Below are 26609 nucleotides of genomic sequence, written 5' to 3'. Positions count from 1 at the left end.
AAATGAAAACTAACTAAAACTAACTAACTAACTAATTAGTTAACTAAAATAAATGGTTATCAATGGTGTTTGGGAGTGTTGGATGAGGGGTAGAAGAAGGGAAGAAGAAAGGAGAAGGAAAGAAATGGAAAGAGGAGAAGAAATGAGATGTGTTGAAGGAAGGACATCCGCGCGTACGCGCGCATGGCGTGCGCGTGCGGATGGCTTATTTCGAGAGTGACGCGTATGCGTCATGTGCGCGTACGCGCGAGTTGGTTTGTGCCAAAGGCGCAATGTGCGCGCAACGTTCGCACAACTCTCGAGTTTTTGGCCTGGGGGTGGAATTTCTCAATCCATGTGTACGCGTACATGGCGCGTCCGCATGGGTAGGCAAAAATGCTTGCTGCACGCGTACGCGCAGATGGTGCTCTGTTTTTCAAAAAAAAATTCTATTTTTTTGCACCAATCCAAGCATTCCAAACCTCTAAACAGCTACCAAAACACCATAAAACCTTATTTAACATACTAAACTATCAATTAGACTCAACAAACTCAACAAAACATGAAATTAAGCTAATTCTATCAATATGTACAAAAGAGAAAATTGAAAAGAATTTACCATGGTGGGGTGTGGTATGCAAAATCGTGATCGTTCATTCCTTGGTAACGGTGCTAAAAACTTAATACGCACGTTCATAATCTTAATTTTTTATCACAACTTCGCACAACTAACCAACAAGTGCACTGGATCGTCCAAGTAATAAACCTTACGTAAGTAAGGGTCGATCCCACGGAGATTGTCGGCTTCAAACAAGATATGGTCACCTTGTAAATCTCAGTCGGGCGGATTCAAATGGTTATAGAGTTTTAATAATTAAAATATAAATAAAATATAAAATAGGATAGAAATACTTATGTAATTCATTGGTGAGAATTTCAGATAAGCGTATGGAGATGCTTTTGTTCCTTCTGAATCTTCGCTTTTCTACTGCTTTCATCCAATCCATCATACTCCTTTCCATGGCAAGCTTTATGTAGGGCATCACCGTTGTCAATGGCTACTTCCCGTCCTCTCAGTGAAAATGGTCCAAGATGCGCTGTCACCGCACGGCTAATCATCTGTCGGTTCTCGATCATACTGGAATATGATTCAGAAATCCTTTTGTGTCTGTCACTACGCCCAGCACTCGCGAGTTTGAAGCTCGTCACATCCATCCCTTCCCAGATCCTACTCGGAATACCACAGACAAGGTTTAAACTTTTCGGATCTCAAGAATGGCCGCCAATAATTCTAGCCTATACCACGAAGACTCTGATCGTAGATCAGGAGGCTAAGAGATACACATTCAAGCTTGTTTACATGTAGAACGGAAGTGTTTGTCAGGCACGCGTTCATGAGTGAGAATGATGATGAGCGTCACATAATCATCACATTGATCATGTTCTTGTGTGCGAATGAATATCTTAGAGAAGAAATAGGCTTGAATTGAATAGAAAAATAATAGTACTTTGCATTAATTCATGAGGAATAGCAGAGCTCCACACCTTAATCTATGGTGTGTAGAAACTCTACCGTTGAAAATACATAAGAACAAATAGGGTAGACATGGCCGAGTGGCCAGCCTCCCATGGAGGTCTAGAGATCTCAAATTGATCAAAAGATGATCCAAAGATAAAAATACAATAGTAAAAAGTTCTATTTATACTAAACTAGTTACTAGGATTTATAGAGATAAGTAAATGATACAGAAATCCACTTCCGGGCCCACTTGGTGTGTGCTTGGGCTGAGCATTGAGCTTTCATGTGTAGAGACTCTTTTTGGAGTTAAATGCCATGGTGTAACCTGTTTCTGGCGTTTAACTCTGATTTTCAACCTGTTTCTGGTGTTTAACGCTAGAATAGGGCAGAAAACTGGCGTTGAACGCCAGTTTGCATCGTCTAAACCCGAGAAAAGTATGGACTATTATATATTTCTAGAAAGCCCTAGATGTCTAATTTTCAACGCAATTGAGAGCGCGCCATTTAGGTATCTCTAGCTCCAGAAAATCCACTTTGAGTGCAGGGAGGTCAGAATCCAACAGCATCTGCAGTCCTTCAGCCTCTAAATCAGATTTTTGCTCAAGTCCCTCAATTTCAGCCAGAAATTATCTGAAATCACAGAAAAACACACAAACCCATAGTAAAGTCTAGAAATGTGATTTTTATTTAAAAACTAATAAAAATATACTAAAAACTAACTAAATCATACTAAAAACTATGTAAAAACAATGCCAAAAAGCGTATAAATTATCCGCTCATCACAACACCAAACTTAAATTGTTGCTTGTCCCCAAGCAACTGAAAATCAAATAGGATAAAAAGAAGAGAATATACTATGAATTCCAAAATATCAATGAAACTTAGCTCCAATAAGATGAGCGGGACTAGTAGCTTTTTGCCTCTTGAATAGTTTTGGCATCTCACTTTATCCTTTGAAGTTCAGAATGATTGGCATCTATAAGAACTTAGAATTTAGATAGTGTTATTGATTCTCCTAGTTCAGTATGTTGATTCTTGAACACAGCTACTTTATGAGTCTTGGCCGTGGCCCTAAGCACTTTGTTTTCTAGTATTACCACCGGATACATAAATGCCACAGACACATAACTGGGTGAACCTTTTCAGATTGTGACTCAATTTTGCTAAAGTCCCCAATTAGAGGTGTCCAGGATTCTTAAGCACACTCTTCTTTTGCTTTGAACCTCGACTTTAACCACTCAGTCTCAAGTTTTCACTTGACACCTTCACGCCACAAGCACATGGTTAGGGACAGCTTGGTTTAGCCACTTAGACCAGGATTTTATTCCTTTAGGCCCTCCTATCCACTGATGCTCAAAGCCTTGGATCCTTTTTATTACCCTTTCCTTTTGGTTTTAAGGACTATTGGCTTTTTGCTCTTGCCTTTTGGTTTAAAGAGCTTTTGGCTTTTTCTGCTTGCTTTTTCTTTTTTTTTTCGCCATTTTTTCTGCAAGCTTTTGTATTCACTGCTTTTTCTTGCTTCAAGAATCAATTTTATGATTTTTCAGATTATCAATAACATTTCTCCTTTTCATTATTCTTTCAAGAGCCAACATATTTAACATTCATAAACAAAAATATCAAAAGACATATGCACTGTTCAAGCATTCATTCAGAAAACAAAAAGTATTGTCACCACATCAAAATAATTAAACTAATTTCAAGGATGAATTCGAAACCATGTACTTCTTGTTCTTTTGTTTTTAGAACAGTTTTCATTTAAGAGACGTGATGGATTCATAGGACATTCATAGCTTTAAGACATAGAAACTTAAACACTAATGATCATATAGTAAAGACACAAACATAAATAAAACATAAGGCTCAAAAACCGAAAAACAGGAAAATAAGAACAAAGAGATTAAGGAACGGGTCCACCTTAGTGAAGGTGGCGTCTTCCTCTTCTTGAAGAACCAATGGTGCTCTTGAGCTCCTCTATGTCTTTTCCTTGCCTTTGTTGCTTCATCCCTAGTGATTTTGGTGCTCCTATCCTTAGTTGCTCCCAATAATTGTGTGGAGGAAAATATATCTCTTGAGGCATCTCAGGGATTTCTTGGTGAGAGAATTCCTCATGCTCTTGTTGAGGTCCATGAGTGGGCTCTCTTGTATGCAGTCAAATGCTCTACTACTGAGCTATGGACCCTTGAGATGAATCTCTCCATCTCCCATGACTCGGAGGTGGAAGTTTTTGTCTTCCCTTTCCTCTTTTTAGAGGTTTTTCCAGCCTTAGGTGCTATAAATGGTTATGGAAAAACAAAAAGCAATGCTTTTACCACACCAAACTTAAAAGATTTTCTCGTCCTCGAGCAAAAGAAGAAAGAAAGAAGGGGAAGAAGAAGAAAATGGAGGAGATGGAAGGGGAGAGAGAGAGGTAGGGTAGGTGGGGATCCTGTGGGGTCCACAGATCTAGAGGGGTCAAGGACTTAGCATCCCTGCTCTATTTAGGCATGCAAAATGCCCTTAGAATGCATGTCTGGCGTTAAACGCCAGCTTGCTACTTGTTTTTGGCGTTTAACGCCAGCTTTTCTCCCATTCTTGGCATTAAACGCCTATTCCATGCTCTGTTCTGGCGTTAAACGCCAGTTTGGTGCTTGTTTCTGGCGTTTAACGCCAGCTTGATGCTTCTTTCCAGCGTTAAACGCCAGGCTGGTGCTTCTTACTGGCGTTTAAACACCAGCAAGGTCTTCCTCCAGGGTGAGCTATTTTTAATGTTGTTTTTCATTCTGTTTTTAATTTTTCAGTTATTTTTGTGACTTCACATGATCATCAACCTAAAGAAAACATAAAATAACAATGGAAAATAAATAGATATAATTAAATAACATTAGGTTGCCTCCCAACAAGCGCTTCTTTAATGTCAATAGCTTGACAGTGAGCTCTCATGGAGTCTCACAGATGTTCAGAGCATTGTTGGGACCTCCCAACACCAAACTTAGAGTTTGAATGTGGGGGTTCAACACCAAACTTAGAGTTTGACTGTGGGGGTTTTGGTTGACTCTGCAGTGAGAGAAGCTTTTCATGCTTCCTCTCTATGGTTACAGAAGGAGAACCTTGAGTCTTAAATACAAGGTAGTCCTCATTCAGTTGAAGGACCAACTCTCTGTCTACATCAATCACAACTTTTGCTGTGGCTAGGAAGGGTCTTCCAAGGATGATAGATTCATCCTCATCCTTCCCAGTATCTAGGATTATGAAATCAGTAGGGATGTAAAGGCCTTCAACCTTTACTAACAAGTCCTCTACTAATCCATAAGCCTGTTTTATTGATTTGTCTGCCATCTCTAGTGATATTCTTGCAGCTTGTACCTCATAGATTCCCAGTTTCTCTATTACAGAGAGTGGCATGAGGTTTATCCCTGACCCAAGGTCACACAGAGCCTTCTCAAAGGTCATGGTGCCCATGGTACAAGGTATGAAGAACATTCTGAGATCCGGTTTCTTCTGAGGCAATGTCTGCCTTATCAATGCACTTAGTTCATTAGTGAACAAGGGGGGTTCATCCTCCCAAGTATCATTACCAAATAAACTGGCTTTCAACTTTATGATGGCTCCTAGATATTTAGCAACATGCTCTTCAATGATGTCTTCATCCTCTTCAGAGGAAGAATAGTTATCAGAGCTCATGAATGGTTAAAGGAGGTTCAATGGAATCTCTATGGTCTCTAGATGAGCCTCAGATTCCTTTGGTTCCTCAAAGGGAAACTCCTTATTGGTCAGTGAACATCCCAGGAGGTCTTCCTCACTAGGATTCACGTCCTTCTCCTCCTCTCTGGGTTCGGCCACACCAAGTAAGGTTATGGCCTTGCACTCTCTTTTTGGATTCTCTTCTATATTGCTTGGGAGAGTACTAGGAGGAGTTTCAGTGACTCTTTTACTCAGCTGGCCCACTTGTGCCTCCAAATTTCTAATGGAGGACCTTGTTTCATTTATGAAATTTAGAGTGGCCTTAGATAGATCAGAGACTATATTTGCTAAGCTAGATAGATTCTGCTCAGAATTCTCCGTCTGTTGCTGAGAGGGTGATGGAAAAGGCTTGGTATTGCTAAACCTGTTTCTTCCACCATTATTAAAGCCTTGTTAAGGCTTTTGTTGATCCTTCCATGAGAAATTTGGACGATTTCTCCATGAGGGATTATAGGTGTTTCTATAGGGTTCCCCCATATAATTCACCTCTGCTATTGCAGGGTTCTCAGGATCATAAGCTTCTTCTTCAGAAGATGCCTCTTTAGTACTGTTGGATGCAGCTTGCAATCCATTCAGACTCTGAGAAATCATATTGACTTGCTGAGTCAATATTTTATTCTGAGCCAATATGGCATTCAGAGTATCAATTTCAAGAACTTCCTTCCTCTGAGGCGTCCCATTACTCACAGGATTCCTTTCAGAAGTGTACATGAACTGGTTATTTACAACCATGTTAATGTGTTCCTGAGCTTCTGCAGGTGTTTTCTTTAGGTGAATGGATCCACCTGCAGAATGGTCCAATGACATCTTTGATAATTCAGACAGACCATCATAGAATATATCCAGGATGGTCCATTCTGAAAGCATGTCAGAAGGACACTTTTTGATCAGTTGCTTGTATCTCTCCCAAGCTTCATAGAGGGATTCACCTTCTTTCTGTTTGAAGGTTTGAACATCCACTCTAAGCTTGCTAAGCTTTTGAGGAGGAAAGAACTTGGCTAAGAAAGTCGTGACCATCTTATCCCAAGAGTTCATGCTATCTTTAGGTTGAGAGTCCAACCATATTCTAGCTCTGTCTCTTACAGCAAACGGGAAAAGCATAAGCCTGTAGACCTCGGGATCAACCCTATTGGTCTTAACAGTATCACAGATCTGCAAGAATTCAGTTAAGAACAGAAAAGGATCTTCTGATGGAAGTCCATGAAACTTGCAATTCTGTTGCATCAGAGAAACTAATTGAGGCTTTAGCTCAAAATTGTTTGCTCCAATGGCAGGGATTGAGATGCTTCTTCCATGTAAGTTGGAAATTGGTGCAGTAAAGTCACCAAGCATCTTCCTTGTATTGCTGTTGGGTTCGGCCATGTCTCCTTCTTTTTTGAAAATTTCAGTAAAGTCCTCTTCAGAGTGTTGTGTTTTAGCTTCCTCTTCAGAGTCTTTTCAGGTTCCGGATCAGCTTCAACAAGAATGTTCTTATCCTTGCTCCTGCTCATATGAAAAAGAAGAGAACAGAAAAGAAAATGTGGAATCCTCTATGTCATAGTATAGAGATTCCTTATATGAATATAAGAAGAGAAGAATTGAAGAAGGAAAAGATAAGAATTCGAACACAGAGGAGAAGAGTAGGTTCGAATTTTTGAGTGAAAGATGGGTGTTAGTAAATAAATAAATAAATAGAAAGAGATGAGAGGGGGAAAAATTCGAATTTGATTTAAAAATAAAAGAAAAATATTTTTGTTCTTATTTTAAAATGCAGTTAGAGTTCGAAAATTAAGAGAAGGAGTAAAATTAAAATTAAAAATTAAAACAATTAGTTAATCAAAAGGGAATTTTGAAAAAGAGGGGAGGGGTTTTCAAAAATTAGAGAGAGAAAAGTAGTTATGTGGTTTTGAAAAAGATATGATTGAAATAGAAAACTTTTAAAACAAAAAGTCAAGTAGTTAATTGAAAAAGATTTGAAAATCAATTTTGAAAAGATAAGAAGTTAGAAAAGATTTTGAAATTGATTTTGAAAAAGATGTGATTGAAATTTATTTTGAAAAAGAAATTTAAAAAGATTTGATTTTGAAAATTAAAGTCGATTACTTGACTAACAAGAAACAAAAAGATATGATTTTAAAATTTAAAGATTGAACCTTTCTTACTAGGCAAGTAACAAACTTAAAATTTTTGAATCAATCACATTAATTGTTAGCATTAATTTCGAAAATATGAAATAGAAATAAGAACAAGATTTTGAAAATAAATTTTGAAAATTTTGAAATTATGAAAGAAAAAATAAAAAAGATTTGAAAAAGATAGAATTTTTAAATTGAAAATTTGATTTGACTCATAAAGGACAACTAGATTTTAAAAATTTTTGAAAAAGTCAACTCAAATTTTTGAATTTTATGAGAAGAAAAAGGGAAAGATATTTTTTTATTTTTGAATTTTTAATGATGAGAGAGAAAAACACTAAATTGAAACAAAACATAAAAATTATGAATCAAAACAACTAACGCATGTAGGAATACTTTGAATGTCAAGATGAACACCAAGAACACTTTGAAGATCAAGATGAACATCAAGACTTATTTTTGAAAATTTTTAAGAAAAGAAAAACATACAAGACACCAAACTTAGAAATTTTCAAACTTTAGACACTAACAAATTGAAAATGCATATGAAAAATAAGAAAAGACACCAAACAAGAAAAATTTAAAGATCAAACAAAGAAATTCATCAAGAACAACTTGAAGATCATAAAGAACAAATGCATGAGTTTTCGAAAATTTTAAGAAAAATTAAAAAGATGCAATTGACACCAAACTTAAAATTTGACACAAGACTCAAACAAGAAACACAATATTTTTGGTTTTTATGATTTTATTATTTTTTTTTTGGTATTTTTTCGAAAATTATTTTGGAAAAAATGAAAAAGAAGAAAAAAATTTTTTTTGTATTATTCGAAAATAAGAAATAAAAAGCTTAAAATTAAAATAAAATTACCTAATCTGAGCAACAAGATGAACCATCAGTTGTCCAAACTCGAACAATCCCCGGCAACGGCGCCAAAAACTTGGTGTGGAAAATCATGATCGTTCATTCCTTGGTAACGGCGCTAAAAACTTAATACACACGTTCATAATCTTAATTCTTTATCACAACTTCGCACAACTAACCAGCAAGTGCACTGGGTCATCCAAGTAATAAACCTTACATGAGTAAGGGTCGATCCCACGGAGATTGTCGGCTTGAAGCAAGCTATGGTCACCTTGTAAATCTCAATCAGGCAGATTCAAATGGTTATAGAGTTTTAATAATTAAAATATAAATAAAATATAAAATAGGATAGAAATACTTATGTAATTCATTGGTGAGAATTTCAGATAAGCGTATAGAGATGCTTTTGTTCCTTCTGAATCTCCGCTTTCCTACTGCTTTCATCCAATCCTTCATACTCCTTTCCATGGCAAGCTTTATGTAGGGCATCACCGTTGTCAATGGCTACTTCCCGTCCTCTCAGTGAAAATGGTCCAAGATGTGCTGTCACCGCACGGCTAATCATCTGTCGGTTCTCGATCATACTGGAATAGGATTCAGTAATCCTTTTGTGTCTGTCACTACACCCAGCACTCGCGAGTTTGAAGCTCGTCACAGCCATCCATTCCCAGATCTTACTCAGAATACCACAGACAAGGTTTAGACTTTCCAGATCTCAAGAATGGCCGCCAATAATTCTAGCCTATACCACGAAGACTCTGATCGTAGATCAGGAGGCTAAGAGATACACATTCAAGCTTGTTTACATGTAGAACGGAAGTGTTTGTCAGGCACGTGTTCATAAGTGAGAATGATGATGAGTGTCACATAATCATCACATTCATCATGTTCTTGTGTGTGAATAAATATCTTAGAGAAGAAATAGGCTTGAATTGAATAGAAAAATAATAGTACTTTGCATTAATTCATGAGGAACAGCAGAGCTCCACACCTTAATCTATGGTGTGTAGAAACTCTACCGTTGAAAATACATAAGAACAAATAGGGTAGACATGGCCAAGTGGCCAGCCTCCCATGGAGGTCTAGAGATCTCAAATTGATCAAAAGATGATCCAAAGATAAAAATACAATACTAAAAAGTTCTATTTATACTAAACTAGTTACTAGGGTTTACAAAGATAAGTAAATGATGCAGAAATCCACTTTCGGGCCCACTTGGTGTGTGCTTGGGCTGAGCATTGAGTTTTCATGTGTATAGACTCTTTTTGGAGTTAAACACCATGTTGTAACCTGTTTCTGGCGTTTAACTTTGATTTTCAACCTGTTTCTGGCGTTTAACGCCAGAATAGGGCAGAAAGCTGGCGTTAAACGCCAATTTTCATTATCTAAACTCAAGCAAAGTATGGATTATTATATATTGATGGAAAGCTCTGGATGTCTACTTTCCAACGCAATTGAGAGCGCACCATTTAGGTTTCTGTAGTTCCAGAAAAGCCACTTTGAGTGCAGGGAGGTCAGAATCCAACAGCATCTGTAGTCCTTCTTCAGCCTCTGAATCAGATTTTTGCTCAAGTCCCTCAATTTCAGCCAGAAATTACCTGAAATCACATAAAAACACACAAACTCATAGTAAAGTCCAGAAATGTGATTTTTATTTAAAAACTAATAAAAATATACTAAAAACTAACTAAATCATACTAAAAACTATGTAAAAACAATGCCAAAAAGCGTATAAATTATCCGCTCATCAGGGTGTCTCCCACCTAGCACTTTTGTTTATTGTCATTAAGTTGGACTTATGGGGAGCTTTTCTCAAGGTGGCTTGTGCTTGAACTCATCTTGGAACTCCCACCAATGCTTGGTTCTCCATTGTGCCCCAAGGTTCCTTATTAGTTGCACCAAGTGTTGATGGAGTTCTTCACAAGCTTAGGACTCCCAAAATTGATTCTCCTTGTCCGATCCGGGATCCCATACTTTGTTTTCACATCCATCTTGAAGTTGACTCTCATTGTTAGTCCATCCGGGTGGTGAGCAAGATGAATTCTCTATGAAGTGCCCAACAATCCTCCTAGACCCATCTAGGTGAGCACTATTCCAACCTTTGTATTCAACTCTTGAAGTATCAACCAAAATGAGCCTTGCTTTTCAACGCCAACCACGAAACATTTTTCTTTTACGCTTCATCCCACAAAGCATCCTAAGTTGGCCATACGTTTCAAGCAAACCATACTCAAGTGGGACAATAAAGCTATAGAAATGAATTTCACCCACTCAAGTGTAGGAGTAGATGACAACAAAGCGTATTCAATTCCCATACTCCTTTTTCTAAGGATCTCCACCTCCTCACAAGATCTCTTAATCTCAATCCTTTGTTCAACAATTTTATCTAAGCATTTTCCCTTACTCAAATCATAAATGGGAGGGTAAGAGAAATTTACCTCCACATTGCTTTCCATCTCATTGGGAGAAGGTTCTTCATGCTCAAAGGATTCTTCACCACTAAGACTTGATGCTTGATCTTCATCACCAAGGGAACTCAATTCTTGCTCTATCCCATCCCATTCTTCATATGGAATATGCTTCGGAAGATGTGCACTTTCCTCCTTAGCATCAAATTCGATCTTCTTGGAGGGGTTTTCTTCCACTCTATGTTCCCATGGAGGCTCCGCATCTCCTAAGTCTTCAACCACTTCTTCCTTGTCTTCAACAATTATAGCTTCCTGTAATTGTTCCAAAACAAAGCAACTTCCCTCATTCTCCACCAATCTCTCCTTCATGTTGTGCTTTTCATTTGATTCTCCACATGTAGCCATGGGAGTTCCTTGAGTATTCAAGCATTGGGATGCTAACCGGTTTACCACCTCATCCAAGGCGGCCGTGAATTGTTACACATCCTTTTTCATCTCCTCTTGTCCTTGAACAAGAACATCAAGGATGTCATCCATTGGAGGTTGGGGTGGATGGAAGGGTTCATCAATTTGGGAGAAGGACTCAGAGTAGGAAGGTGGTTCCTCTTGGTAGAGTTGTGGTGGTTCAATATTTTCCATTCTTTCCACTTGTTGCACAACACACTCCATGGTTTCTTGAAATTGATCCAACGCTTCCTTGAGACGATCCCTTGACTCTTGTTCCTCTTGGATATCATGAATATGATCATATTGCTCTTGGATCGATGCACATGAGTATTCTTCCATGGGAGGTTGTAGTGGAAAGTAGTATTCATCTTGTGGTTGAAAATTTTCATACATTGGAGGTGGTTCATCTTGGTAATAATATGGAGGGGGTGGTTCTTGAAAGTGTTGATGTTGGAAGGGTGGTGGTTCAATATTTGGCTCATATGGTTGTTGGAATGGTGGATATGGATTAGGGTCATATGAAGGTGGTTGGTAAGAAGGGGCTTGTGAGTATGGTTGAGGGTTATGTTGAGGGTATGGCTCATAGGCATATGGTGGTGGTTCTTGAAAATCACAAGGAGATTCACCGTAGCCATTTGATTGATATGCATCATAGAATGGCTCTTGTTCATGGTGCATTGGTGGAGGTTGTTGCCATGAAGATTGATCATATGTATATGGCTCCTCCCACCTTTGGTTATCCCATCCTTGATGCATATCTTCATTGTAGCTCCCATTTCCTACAACATAGTTGTAATCACACTCATAGCCAAAGTGAGAAATCATGATGAAAAGAGAAAATAAAGACAAAGGCTAATAAGAAATAATGAAACAAAGTCCTAAAACTAGCAAAAACTAACAAGCAATCTAAAAATCAAACTATTCACAATATTCACATATATACAATAACCAATAACATAACACCATTGCAATTCCCCGGCAATGGCGCCATTTTGATGAGAAGACTTTTGTGTGGTTTAGAATTCACAAATGAATCCTCGTTGCAAGTATAGCTTCTAAACCAAAAATTAATCCTTTCATACAAAAGATTATTTGTCACTAAAACAAACCCCTAAATTTATAAACCGAAGTATTGAACCTCGGGTCGTTCTCCCTAGGAATTGCAATGAAGTGTCCTTGTTATTGGTTATGAGATATCTTGGGGGGTTTTTGAGATAGGAGACAAGAAATGGAAAATGCAATGAAAATAAACTAACAACTATGAAAAGCTCTTGGCAAGGTTATGAGAATTGGAAGTCCTATTCTCATTATCCTCTTCAATTGTGATCACAAATTGTTCATTGCTACCACTTAGTTAACCTCTAACCATGGAGGAAAGTCAAGTGGATGAATCAACTTGATTCCACAAGTCCTAGCCAACTCCCAAGGGAAATACTAGCTTTAGTGGTATCCAAATCAATTAGCAACTTCTAATTGTCAATTAACAAAGGAATTAGATAATTCAAGAGTCACTAATTACTCTACCAAAGTCAAGAGGAACAAAATCTAACTCATATCTAGAAGAGGCATTTCAACAAACACATAGAAGGCAATAAAAGTAAACAACATGAATTGCAAGAATTAAAGAGAGATCTAACTAGAATAGCAAGAGATCAACAATAGAAAAGAAAAAATAATTATGAAATAAAGAACTTACCAATTGCATTGAAGAAGAAATGTAGATCTACAAAAGAAAGTTCATAAGCTACAACTAACAATACAAAGGAATTACAAGAGAAGAAGAAGAATTCTACAACTACAAGAGAACAATTGAAGATGAAAAAGGAAATTAAGCAAGAGAAGAAGAAGTAGATCTAGATCTAAAACCTAATCTTAATTCTAGAGAGAAGTGAGAGCTTCTCTCTCTAGAAACTAACTCTAACTACTTCTAAAACTTATACTATGACTAATGATCCAAAGTATCTTAATTATCCTTCAATCCTTGGCTTAAATAGCATCAGAAATGAGTTGGATTGGGCCCACAAGGCTTCTAAAATTGCTGGCCACGAGTTGCATTAAGTGAATCATGTGCAACCATCGGCACGTACGCGTACCGTGTACGTGCGCGCCTCTATCCACGATGCAACTATGGCAAATCTTATATTATTTTGAAGACGCGGATGTTAGCTTTCCAACGCAACTAGAACCGTATCATTTGGACCTCTGTAGCTCAAGTTATGATCGATTAAGTGCGAAGAGGTCGGCTTGACACTTTTTGCGATTCCTTCATTTCTTCATGAGTTCTCTATTTTTACATGCTTTTCCTTCATTCCCTTGATCCAATCTTTGCCTCCTAAATCTGAAATCACTTAACAAACATATCAAGGCATCTAATGGAATCAAAGGTAAATCAAGATTAAACAATTAAGGGCCTAAAAAGCATGTTTTTACAGTTAAGCACAAATTAGGAGACAATCATGAAACCATGATATTTCATTGAATAAATGTGGATGAAAGGTCATAAAATCCCCTAAATTAAGCACAAGATAAACCCTACAAATGAGGTTTATCAATAGGCAAGTAGGACAGACAGTAAAATGTCCCGAGAGCTTGCAGTAATAGCAGAACAGTTGTGGACAATTATAGCTAATGTGACATTTCTTGACAATTGCGACATTCAATAGAAGGACAGTCTGAGAAGCGGTGCCCAGAACGGTTATAGTTTTGACAGCAAAAACATCTAATTTTTCCATAATAGTAGAGATAAATATCAAAGAGAGGAGAGAAAAACTGCAAATTTGGGACCGAAAATGAGAAAATAGACGGTAGAATCGGAAAGAGCTCACCAAAAACCTTAGAGAGGGTCCCACTGTTTGCCACGTCAGCTTCCACATCAGTAGGGTAGGCCACGTGACAACACGTGATTGGACAAAGGAGACGTGTCAGCAATGACGCGGACAGGGAGCTGGCACGCGGGTCGGAGAGGCGGGCCAGGTCGTGTTCGAAGTGGGTTGGAGCGGATCCGCAGGTGTTGGAGGCTTTGATACGTGGCGCTGTCTGGTGCCATTGATCCTGGGCATGGATCCAACGGTGCCGGATGGTGTTTGGGGAGAGGAGAACCTGATCGGATAACGGCCTTCGTGCGGTGCATGAGGGCACGTCCGACGGCGGGTCTGGAGGCGTTAGAATCTTAACGACGAGAAGAGCACGATGGTAGTGGCGGTGACGAACCAAAGCGTCGAAAAAAAGATCGAAAAATGAAGGCAAAAAGCACTGTCGGAAGAAAAGAAAACAATGGGACTGTGAAACGAATTTTTATGGAAAAAAAAGGAACTTATGCTCTTAATACTATATTAAAAACAAGAGACTAAATTAGAGAAAGGATGGTATATTATTAAGTATGTCACCAAAGATATAATACATAGGAGTATATATAGGTATTAGAATAATCAAAATAATAAAAGCATACAATCCTACAATTAATATACAACTGTTTTATATAAATATAAATGATACTAATTAATCTGAATTAATTTTAATGATTGTCTAACATATTTTATTGTAAGAATATTTCTATTTTCTAATAATATCTTTGTTATAGTCCTAATTTGAACCATACATTTTACTACTTTAGTTGAAATAAAATTTTTGCCCCAAAAAAAACAATAGCCACAAAAATAAAAGAGTGAATGATTTTCAGTTTTCAAGAAGAGAAAATGAACGCACACCGCTCTATTTTTCTATCTTTTTCACTTTTTCTTATCTGTGTTTATGATTTCTTATCTATGCTCTTTTGTTTTTTGAGGATTCAAAACAATATTTTCCGTCTAATTCAAAAATTTGTCGGATCTGGATCCACTGTCTCCATGGATGGGTGCTTGTTTGTCATTGTCTCTCCAGTGCGGCACAACCGAATTTGTGCATGCAGCAACCCATTGGCCAGCGGCAAACCCTTAAATGGAGCTCAGTACCGCGACGGATTAGTCCTTGACCTGCCGGGTTGGGGGATACCGTGGGAAACCAAAAAAGAGAGGGAGGGATGATGATCCCTAATTTTTTTCTTAAATGAGTTTATTAACAAATTTCACAATAATTAATTATTAATTGTTAACATATATCATCATTAAATATAATACTTTCTATAAATGACATTGTTAAGGGTAACACAAAAACTAATGTCAAAACGCAGAACCCGCTGTGTTGGTATATTTACCCCAAAATGCTATGTATTTTAAAATAATAAAATAAATAAATAATTCTACGCATAAAATAAAGAGCAATTTTCTTAAATAAATAAAGTGGAGGAAGATTTTATCCAATTACACATTTTTAAATACTAAGATGCAAATATATTTTTTCATAATTCTATAGAAACCGCTATTGATAATAGCGAATTAGAAGAGAACGTAAACCGCTGCTAGTATAGCAAATAACATAGATGTGTACTAACATAGATGTGTACTTAAAAAGGAATAATGTAAAATATTAGAGGAGAACGTAAACAGCTGTAAATTAAGAGTTAATTTAGAATTCAATTTAAAACTCGTTCATATCAGGAATAATGTTAAATATATAATTCAATATAGCAAATGACATAAATGTGTACTTAAAAAAGAATGAAAATGAAATTTTTTCATTAGCCATCTACAAAATTATGATATACTTAACTTAAAAATAAAACAAAAAACTAAACATTATTTTTCTTTAAAAACAATATTAATGCTTTAATTTAGTAAAATTTTGTTAAAAATGACAAATTGATCCCTGACATTTTGTTCTATAGACATTTTTGTTTTTGACCATTTAAAAATACTTTTAAATCCTTCACTTCCTTAAAAATTGGAAAGATTAGTCCCTCCGTACAAATGCTTTTGTCAGACCTAACTTTTAAGGAGGGACTAATCTGTCCAACTTTTAAAAAGGTGAAAAACTTAAAAATATTTTCAAATGGTCAAAAATAAAAATGTCTACAGAACAAAAAGTTAAAGACTTATTTGTCTTTTTCTTTAAAAAATATTATGTATTTAATTGTACCAGTAATTTTAAAATTAATTTTTTTTAAAAGCATAAAAAAATTTTTTGTGATTATTAAATTTAAAAACTTTAAGTATAAAATCATATATTAATAAATATTTAAATTTTAAAAATTATTTTGACAAACATAAGTATTGATACATATATTTTTTAAAATTTATTTTTATTTAATTTACTAAATATAAATGCTACCATTTTTAAAAATTACCTTTTAAAAATGAGTTCTAATAATAAGAAATAACTAATAAGTAAGGCTAAAACACAAGATTCGAAAAGATTTGGGGAAAATCAAATGAGTCCATTTTCCCCTCATTTAAAACCCATATATTTAATTTGCAAATCAAACAAATAATTATTTGTATTTTATTATTTTAAATTTAAAAATACTATTTATATATTAAAATTAATCACTAAAATCAATCACCAATATATTTATATATAAATATGTGTGATTTAATTTATTTTTAATGTATATTTATATTCCAACATGTATTTTATATTGGTAACTTACTTTGATAGTTGATTTTAGTGTACACTTAATAGAGTCCTTTTAAATTTTATTAAACCAATGCTAAAACACGAGATTCCATAATATTTGGAAAATCAAATCGTTCCCTTTTTTTTTTTCCATTTCAAACCCATATATTTAATTTGAAAATCAAACAATCAATTATTTTTCATTCAAAAAAGGTAATAATAATTAATTGAGATGAAATTGTGAAACTATAAAAGACAACCAAAACTGTGTTAAAATACCATAGGTAAATTCAAGAATTGATCATCAAGGTAGCATTTGATTTTTCAGAAAAAGAAATGGCTGCTATGAACAACAAAATTATCATCATTCTCATCTTCCTTGCTCTGGTTTCTCATTGTAATTACCTTTTTACTTTTCAAATGCTTGAATTTCTACTCTCTCTTTCTTTCTCTTTCTCTCTTACAAACTTGAAAGTTCCAAATTTATATACTTACAACAACTATATGTATATAAAAAATTAGTTATTATATAAAATATATGTTATATTATAAAATAAATATAAAAATTATAAAATAATATATATATAGTAAAGATATGTGTATATGATATTTTTTGTTTCGACTAATGATTTAAGTTTGTTTGTTATTTGGTGAAAATATGTGTATATTGTAGGCTACAGTCAGTGCCAATTGAGTGATCTTAAGATTGAGCAGAAACCAACAGGGGTCAAAGTGCAGGGAAAACAAGAGTGGCAAGTTTCTATAACCTCCAATTGTCCATGTACTTTTTCCAATGTGATTCTAAATTGTTCAGGATTCCAAACCGTGGAGCCTGTTGACCCTTCAATTATGAGAAATCAGGGACGAAACTGTCTTCTTGCCAATGGTAACGCTGTCTCCAGATCTAACCCTGTTACCTTCAGATATGCACGGGACACTTCTTTTTCCTTTAAACTTGTTAATGCACAAATTACTTGCTCTTAATTTCTCAATGCCCAAATATCTTGTATTCTTATATAATTAAGGAATAAAGATTTTATTCAATTGAAAGAAATATCTTTAAGAGAGAAATAAAAAAAAGAGTGAAAAATATTTTGTATTTATTTGTATATACTTATATAATCTCTATACTAGAGTCAAAAAAGTTGGTTATACAAAACTAAATATGATGAATATTGTATACAACAATATTTAGAAAACAATAAAAAATTACTCTAAACAGTTCAAAATTATTTTATTTAATATTAATTAATTATTGTTAAAATAATTATATAATTTTATAATAACTTAATAAATGTATAACTATAAATCTTTTATATATATATATATATACGAATGCTAAATTAAATAAAGCAACTTTAATTATTGTCTCCCTCTCATCAATTGTATATAATATATATTTTTTTTTTTGTATTTTTACGCGATTGTTCGTTGATAATATCAGTTAAGAATTATTATTTCCGTATTCTACATACCTATGCTATCATTACTATTAATATGTTTAGTTTGATAGTTAATTTATTTAATAATAAAAAGAATTTAAAAATTGTCAGAATAATATATGATTACTCAATACTCACAATGGGTATGTTATTTAATTATCGTTATACTTTTAGTAATATTTTATATTATCCTCTAATATTTATGGTGTTTTTATTCATCTATCCTCAAATTAAGCTAAATAATTAAATTATATAAATTATAATATTCAAATAAATGTCAAATGAAAAATATATAAATTGAATCAAATCAGAAAAATTTAAAGTGGTAAAGAATAAATTTATAATTGTGATTAGATATGTATCACCCTAAAATTATTCGAACTACAATAAAATATAAATGTCTAGTAGCAAAAATTAATCATATCATTATATTAGAACAAAAGTATAAAAATAACAGAGGATGTGAGTTTGTTTTAGAAAATCTAAAGCAGGAGAGATTTTTCTACATTCAGTCGTGAGAGAGGAATAGAGGTTTGGTCAAAGCTGGAAAGAAAGATAACATGTGTTGATAACTATAAGTAGAGCAATCTTCTTGTGGAGTATGAAGCAGATAACAATTTGGGTGGCATTGTGCTTATCTAAATAGTGTGGCTTCTGTCAAAAAAAACAAAATGACTGAAGATAAGTAGATTGTATTTCTATTATTTTATTCATGCATTTCTTTTTGGTTGTGTTATTGCTAGTTGTTTTGTATTTCCATTTTTAGGTAGGTTATGTCTTAGATGTATGTTGTTGGGTTGGTTTAATTTGTACGTTGATATGGACATGATCCTCTTTCCACGTTTGGGATCATGAGAGAGGGCGGACATTTGTTTAAATTCAAATCGATTTATTAAATTATTCATTTAATTTAATTTAAAATAAAAATTAATTAAAATTGTATTAATTTAAATTTAATTAGATTTTATTATTTGTAAACTGTTAGATTAAATTAGATTTTGGATCTATTTTTTATGATCGATTTAATTCAATTCAAATTGTATAATAATATGCTATAATATTATTATTTTATTATTATATTTATAATATGTTCAATTTATTAATTAAATATTTTTATATTATTCATATATCATTATTTAATTAATTTTTATATTCAAAATGTGTTTTATTTATTTATTTTAACTAATCTATAATTTTATTTTTATTGTTATATTATTGTAGATTTTTAAGATATTGATGAGATTTATTATATTATTATTGGTTATTTAAAATTTGATATTGAGACTACTTGTTATATATATTTAATTTTTTTTTAATTTACAAAATTACAAATCTAATCCAATCCAAACTTTGAATGGATTTATTCAGATTGAATTTTTTTAAAATAATCATTCAATTCAAATCGCATCACAAGTAAAATTAATATTCATATCAAATAAATTTTTTACTTAAAACCAATTCAAATCGCATCCCTAATACAATACCTCTAACAGAAAAGAGTGTTTTATAATCATAAAAATAAAGTGTTCAACTATAAACTTTAAATATTATAATGACAACTAATGAAAATAGTATGACTCAAGTTGTTCCTAAAAATTTATACCATTCTGACACCATAATTTAGAGATCATATTGACTTTTATGCTTTTAAATGGTAATGTCTTAGGGTATCATATGGCTTAAAGTTTTTCGAATATTAAAAAAAATTGAAATAACTTTTATTAAATAAAGAGTTACGTATTTTTTTTTTTTTTTTTTGCTTTTAAAGTTTGAGATCAAAATTAAAATCGTTTCCGATCTTTTTTTTAATTAAAATTATTCTCAATATTATAAAATATTATAAAATCGTCATTTTTTATCTAAAAAGATAAATTTATCCTCATAAAAAATAAATTATAAAATAAAATAATAATTCCCATCCCACCACTATTATCAGTTCCTAATTTTCATCATTATTGTCTTTTATCGGCCTCCATTTCATCTCAATTTTTTCATCATCTTCATCATTCATTATCGTTCAACTTCATTCATTCACCACTAAACTTCACCCACCTACCACTACATGCACTCAGTCACCTACATCTTTACTTTCATTCCACTACTAGTGAAGAGCTCCGTGCGATGCACGGGTATGATAAATTTAATAAAAAATATTTAATATTAAGATATTATTAGATTAAGTATTTAATATGAACTTTTTATATTAAATTAGATCATAAGAATAAAGATATATAATTTTACTTTTTTAAAGAATGTAAGAGTATATAAGATAAAATTTGTGAACAAAATAATTTAATAAACACTACTAGAAAAATAGTTATTACAGACGGATATTTTCGACAGATTTTATCCCACGGAAATACAGACGGAATTTTAGAGGGATTTTTTTGTCGAAAAATAAAAAAATGAATTAGCATAAATTACAGACGGGAAATAGAATCCGTCGATAATTCTGTCGGAAAAATTATTTTTTTTCGTAGGAAATGGTTACAGACGGAAAATCCGTCTGTAATTAAATAAACAAAATGCTGCATTTTATTAAATTATTACAGACGAAAAATCCGTCTGTAATTTAAAATTTTCCGTCGGAAATATATTAGAATAAGGAGACGGGTCACTTTGGTTCCAATACTTCAGTTCACTTTTTTTTTTCACATTCTCCTTGAATTACTCCCATGCCTTCTCTCTCTCCATTGAAGATGTGACGTCCTCCACTGTCGCCGCCGCCGCCGCCGCCGCTCGCGTCGCACAAGCTCCTTCCACCGCCGCTCTCAATGCGTTTGCTCCTTTCGTCGTCACACGAGCTCTCTCGGCCGTGCTCTTGTCTTACGAGCTCCCTCCGCCCCCGCTCTCGCGCTGCTTCTTCTCTCCTCGCCGGAGGTTTGTCATCGTCTCTTCTCGTCGCTGTTAGTTCAGGTAGGCCTCCGCCTCCTTTTCGTCCCTAGCCCTAACCCTTCCATTGTGATTCTATTCCGATTTCATTATCCCTAGCCCTAACCCTGTCCCTTCCCTGTTTTTCTTAACCCTAATTCTCGTCCCTTAACCCTAATTTTCCGTTTGTTCTCTTCGGTTTAGAATTATGTTATGTGGATCGATTTTAATCCTAATTTCTTTTTTTCAGGTCCGCTGAAGGTTACACCATTTATGGTCGAGTGAAGACCCAGCAGTATGCTTTGTTTTTCTTTTTTGTCACTCTGATTTTTATTTTCTTACTTTTTAGTTAATTCAAAATCTAATTGTTGGATGGTGACTGATGCGAATAACCATTGCATTCGAATTGGCAGATTTTTTATATTTTGTTCAATAAACTTTATATGAACTAAAGCTTTCAACTTTAATATGTAGATGCACTAAAGCACTTTAATATGTAAGATTGACTTTGAATTGTTGATGGGATTGGTAATGGTGCTTGGGATCATATGTCAGTTCAAGTTATTCATATTGTTTTGGAGTTCACACCAAAATCAAGTTTGATTTAGTCATTCAGAATTCATCTAATTTGAAGCTTCGATTAGTTTATAGTATCAATTGTAATTTGAAATATTTAGGAAGATGGCTGTCAGACCCTGTTAGCATCTCTGGTGTCATTTCATTTACTTAGGTGTATCTGATAATGTTAATTGAGTGGAATTCAGCAAGGTTTTACTAGAGTTCATTGTGGTGTGCATCCATTCCTTTGTGTGCATCCATTCCTTGCATCCATTTCTTGTTAATGGTGTGCATAAATTTGTTTGCAGATTTAGGAACAAAAGACTATATAATTCCCGGAAAAGTGTCGAATGTCAAAGTCATACTCAATGGTGGTCAGAGAGTTACTTTTTTGAGGCCTGATGGATATTTCTCATTGTATCCTTTAATTTACATCTTCATTTTAAACTCATTTCAATTTGCATGATAACTACTATTGCAATACTTCAGGTCATGTTTAATTTGATCTCTCTTTGCTGTCCTAATATTGCTTTTACAAAGTTATAATTAATGATAGTATTTTGTTGTTGAGCAACAAACTAGTTCCTTAACATGTTTGCTTTAAGCCACAACGTCCCAAATATTTCTTGATGGATGCTTCATGAGGTCTGAAAATTATAGCTTCTTTGATGAGTATGCAGGGCCAGGGGACAAGGCTGTTTGTGGAAACAAAACTAGGACGAATTCGAGTTTTTAAGCGACCGCAAAGCAGGCAATTTTGGAAGTAGTTCAAGCTGCACCAAACAGCATAGGATGCTATGCAAGAGGGAAGGTTGATATTTCTGGAAGGGTAGATGAATCTGCTTATGTTTTGGCTAATTGTTGGAAGAGTTTGAATAGTAGTTCTTGCAAAGTATGTCTTGAGAATTCTCATGAAAATTGCTGATTTCGGATTGGTATTGATTTAGAGGGGAACAAGGTCCCCTGAGCTATTTTGTATTTTATCCTAGTTTTTTAAGGCTCACACAGTTAATGATTACTTGCAGGGTCCACCACTGGCTGGAAGGTATGACATGGGAGCTCTATGCATGCATGAGCATTCTGAAAAACTTGAAGGCCTTATCAATGATGCTCTATGTATGTTTTCCAACAATAATTAACTGTAAAATGAATGAATTGGTTGACTTTTTTTTACCTCCGTGATTATGGGTATCATGTAATGTAAAAAATACGAAATTTGCTGCCAGTTTCAAAACTTCTGTTTCTAGTACTTTATGAATTTAATTATGGTTATATAAATTTTCTTCAGGAGGACCAAAGAATGGCATCTCGTTTGGCCAATACAATGTTCAGCTCATTAAAGGGTAGACCTGTTCAGGTATCATAATATGAATTTCAAGTTTGGGACATTGATCGGAACTGTGTATGATTGTACTAGTTTCTTCTTGCAGGGTCGCATATTTGAAGGTAAAGAGCCACCCCAGTTTGTTGCTCTTTTTCAACCTATGGTGGTTCTCAAGGTATCATATGCAGAATCAATCAAAATGATATGTCATTTTTATTAACATAGATTTTGTGAAGCTAACCAGTCCAACTGAATTATGTTTGTTTCAGGGAGGTTTGAGCTCAGGTTACAAAAAATTAGTAGCAGATAAAGGCTTGCAAGATGAGACATATACAGCAGAGAGTGTCGCACTTATTCGAATTTCTAGAACTGCCATACATAATAACAATGCAGTGCAAGTTGATGCAGTACGTTTCCATCAAATTTTTTTTATTTCTGTCCATCGTAATTATGTTGCTACAAGCCTATGGTTTATCTTTCTATACTAGTCCACCCTAATTGTGCTATCCATATTCAGGTGGCAGCGTCATTGAATTCTGCTGAGTGTTTTGTCCTTCAATCTGGCTCTACAATGTTCACTTGGCATGGCAATCAATCCTCCTTTGAGCAGCAGCAGCTAGCAGCGAAAGTTGTGGAGTTTTTAAAGGTAGCTGCCATGCTACATTTTTTCTTATGCTCTCTTTGTCTTCTGTTTTCACTGATTTCTTATACTCTCTAGTTGATATTTATTTATTTTTCTACTTATTTACAAAACAAATCGCTGAATTTTTAAGATATATTTTGGGTCCTCTCATTATTTTAAAGATTAACCAACCTGTTTCAGTCTCAATCTTATATAAATCACAGAGTTTTTCGAGTTTCTGGTGTCTATTGACTTGTGTGATTCACCTTTGGGAATAAGTTTAACACTTCCACACATAACAAGTTCACAAATTTTTTATTAGAATGGATTTCTATAAAATTTTCGTTATCCATTATACTTCTGTTTGCCTAAATGGTTACTTCAAAATGAAGTCATTCACCAGTTGGCTAAATGATTTTTAATATGAAGATTATTTAGTAATAGTCATTGTTACAACATACCTTATTTCTTAATGTGTTACACTGACGCATCCATATCCAGCCTGGAGTTGCTTTAAAGCATGCTAAAGAAGGAACAGGAAGCTCAGCTTTCTGGTTTGCTCTTGGAGGAAAACAGAGTTACACCAGCTTTCTGGTTTGCTCTACCTTGTCTAATGCCTTTAATTCATCTTATGATATGATATCCAGTATGGTATGACAACATGTTTAAGATTGTATAAACTATTTTTTTCTTTGTTGTTTTATAGTCAATGAAATTCAACCAAAAGCAGGTTCTCCTAACAAGAGGGTGTAGGATAATGATGAAGCATTTAAGCATATTGTATATGGTATCTTTTCTTTTGTTATTAGTGGTAAATTTAATAATTATATTTAGGTAGGTACAGGTTCAGGTTTTTCCATCTTTGCCAAAAAGAAAATTGAAGAAAAGAATATCATAGTATTTAAATTAAATTTGCCAAAAAGAAAAATGAAGGAAAGATATCATAGTTTTTAAATTAAATTGAACATCTCCAAATCAAGTCACAGATCATGATGATTTCATACTCCGTTGGAACTTGCCTTTCTTTCTAATACTTTCTACTCTCACAGTCATAGGATAGATTGAATGGGCTGAATCAAGGAGGACCAAGACAAAGAGCAGAAGCTTTGGCTGCTTTAAACTCTGCATTTAAATCATTATCCGGAACCAAAAGTTCTAGCCCTAAGATAACTGGAAGAAGTCAAGGATCACCGCCACCGCGCCACCCTCAATGTCTTCGGGTGAGGACTATGATGATGATGAGGATGAAGATGACACTGAAGACTATAACTGATAGTTTTAGTATGGTTGAACAATATACTAGGAATTATAGTTGATGATCAATACATTTTGTTTATGTTTTGAATTATATTGACTTGCTTGTTTATAGTACTTCATAATACAATGAATTTGTTTATTTTTTGAAATATTATAAATATTCGAATACAAATTAGATAAAAATTTGTATTAAATTTATATTTATTTTGTATGAAAACAAGTTTATTTTGTAATTAGAAAAATAAAAAAAATTCTATTTTACCTTACAGACGGATTTTCTGTCTGTAATCAGAACGTGGGATGATTTTTCAAAGTTCAAATTATAGACGAAAAATCTGTCGGAAAATCCGTTTGTAATTACAGACGGAAAATCCGTTGAAAAGTTCGTTGCCTTTGGGAAATGGATAGAAAATTTACAGAGAGAAATCCGTCGGTAACTTGTAAAAATTTGTCTGTAATTTTTCGACGGAAAAAAAATCCGTTGGTAAATAATTTCCGATGGGGCTTTTACAGAGGAACAAAATCCGTCGGTAATTTTGTCGGTAACCAAAAATCCATCTGTAATAAAGACTAAATCCGTCTGTAAATCTGTCTGAATTAATCCATTTTCTAGTTGTGAAAAGTTAATAATTGTTATAATAAAAGTTGTGAACAAAACAATTTAATATTTAACATCCCATAAAAATTTTAACTATAAAATTAAAATTTTAATAAACAAATTACTAACTCATGCTATGTACGGAAAAGACTTATTCAAGTTAATAATATTTTTTATGAATATATTGAAAATAGACGTGAATTTTTATAGGCTTCCATCAAATTTGAGAAGAGTAAACTACCATTTCTATCCACAAAAGTTGAAAATGCTGACATATCTACCCATAGAAGACAAAAATTACAATTTGTATCCATAAAAAATAGTTTTTGCAAGAAAAATTATCCAAACACTAAAAAATTAAATAAAATTCCTAAACTACCCTTTTCTCCACCACTATCATCTTCTCCCTCCTTTCTCTCTCTCTCTCTCTCAATGTTCTCAGCCACCCAATCCCAACATCAACCACATACCACCGTCTCACCCTCCCCCTCAACCATCACCCTATCTCTTTTGCCTCACACTCCCCTATCGGTGTCAATCGCGACTCAAAAGTACCACCATCACCATCAGCCATCACTACTGTTAACTTCACCACCTGAATGGATTGGGTTTTCTCTGCACACACTCAAAGGCTGCGACTTTTTCAAGGGTTGATCGAAAACACTAATCAACAAGGTTAAGATCTATGACTCTAACCCTGAAATCCTCCAAGCTTTCTCTAACACCGCCATTGACCTCATTAACACAGGTACGACAGCGCAAACGATGACGGAGCGTTTGAGTGGTTGCGCGAAGTGAGGATCGTCGATGGAGCCCATGGTGGCGCACTTGCATTTGAGGGTGGAGTTTCAGTGGTTCTTAATGGCTTTGTCAGTTTTGCCGGAGAGGAGTCGGGCTATGGTGGCCCACTTGTTGCCAAACCGAGCGTGAGTTCTGATTATGGTGTCGTCCTCTTCGGGGGTGAAGGCCTGATGCTCCACCTGCGGGGAGAGCTGGTTGCACCATCGGAGCCTGCAAAAACTGGGTTGGTTCATGAACCTGTAATGAAGAACAAAGCAAAAGGAAATCAGGGGAGAGGTAGACATAACAACGCAGGGATCAGACAACGACGGTGATGGTTCTATGACGCGGAAAGAGGTGAAGAGGGTTGGCTATGGTGGCGATAAGGTAGCGTGAAGAGGACGGTCTCTGACGCAGTAGGCTCTGGTTCGAGGCCGATGGTGATGGTGGCGAGGAGAAGCTGACGCGGTGCTCCTAGGCTCGGTGTAGGTCTGCGACGTTGCTGGCAGAGAAGTGGGGTGAACAGTGATGAGGAGAGTGATACAGTGGTATGTGGTTGATGTTGGAATTGGGTGGCTGAGAACATTGAGAGAGAGAAAAAGGAGGGAGGAG

At 34.6% G+C, this 26609-nt stretch overlaps 2 protein-coding genes and 1 non-coding gene across 3 annotated transcripts; all 3 read left to right on the top strand.

The window, feature by feature from the left end:
- Window positions 1-6082: 6082 nt before the first annotated feature.
- LOC148568496 (small nucleolar RNA R71) lies at window positions 6083-6190 on the top strand. Its single transcript, XR_015881541.1, has one exon. It is a non-coding gene; the product is annotated as a small nucleolar RNA R71 (small nucleolar RNA).
- Window positions 6191-16837: 10647 nt separating this feature from the next.
- On the top strand, window positions 16838-17537 carry LOC107636646 (TPD1 protein homolog 1B-like). Its single transcript, XM_016340144.3, has 2 exons — window positions 16838-16942; window positions 17219-17537. The coding sequence occupies exons 1-2, from the start codon at window positions 16882-16884 to the stop codon at window positions 17527-17529; spliced, it is 372 nt and encodes a 123-aa protein (XP_016195630.1). The 5' UTR covers window positions 16838-16881; the 3' UTR covers window positions 17530-17537.
- A 4676-nt stretch (window positions 17538-22213) lies between these two features.
- On the top strand, window positions 22214-26332 carry LOC107639457 (uncharacterized). Its single transcript, XM_088484713.1, has 11 exons — window positions 22214-22245; window positions 22442-22532; window positions 22705-22773; window positions 22847-22915; window positions 23010-23147; window positions 23258-23386; window positions 23864-23956; window positions 24069-24149; window positions 24418-24643; window positions 24983-25052; window positions 25966-26332. The coding sequence occupies exons 1-11, from the start codon at window positions 22214-22216 to the stop codon at window positions 26330-26332; spliced, it is 1365 nt and encodes a 454-aa protein (XP_088340839.1).
- Window positions 26333-26609: the final 277 nt, after the last annotated feature.

Source organism: Arachis ipaensis, chromosome B4 (genome assembly GCF_059453495.1).
Source record: "Arachis ipaensis isolate K30076 ecotype BB chromosome B4, ASM5945349v1, whole genome shotgun sequence".
NCBI lineage: Eukaryota > Viridiplantae > Streptophyta > Magnoliopsida > Fabales > Fabaceae > Arachis > Arachis ipaensis.
Note: the sequence above shows the minus strand (reverse complement) of the source record. Positions and strands in the feature narration are given on the sequence as shown.

Coding starts and splice junctions, on each gene's coding strand:
- LOC107636646 (XM_016340144.3), top strand. CDS start 16,882: ATGGCTGCTATGAACAACAAAATTATCATCATTCTCATCTTCCTTGCT. Junction 16,943..17,218: donor CCTTGCTCTGGTTTCTCATT/GTAATTACCTTT, acceptor TGTATATTGTAG/GCTACAGTCAGTGCCAATTG.
- LOC107639457 (XM_088484713.1), top strand. CDS start 22,214: ATGCAAGAGGGAAGGTTGATATTTCTGGAAGG. Junction 22,246..22,441: donor AGGTTGATATTTCTGGAAGG/GTAGATGAATCT, acceptor GATTACTTGCAG/GGTCCACCACTGGCTGGAAG. Junction 22,533..22,704: donor CCTTATCAATGATGCTCTAT/GTATGTTTTCCA, acceptor AATTTTCTTCAG/GAGGACCAAAGAATGGCATC.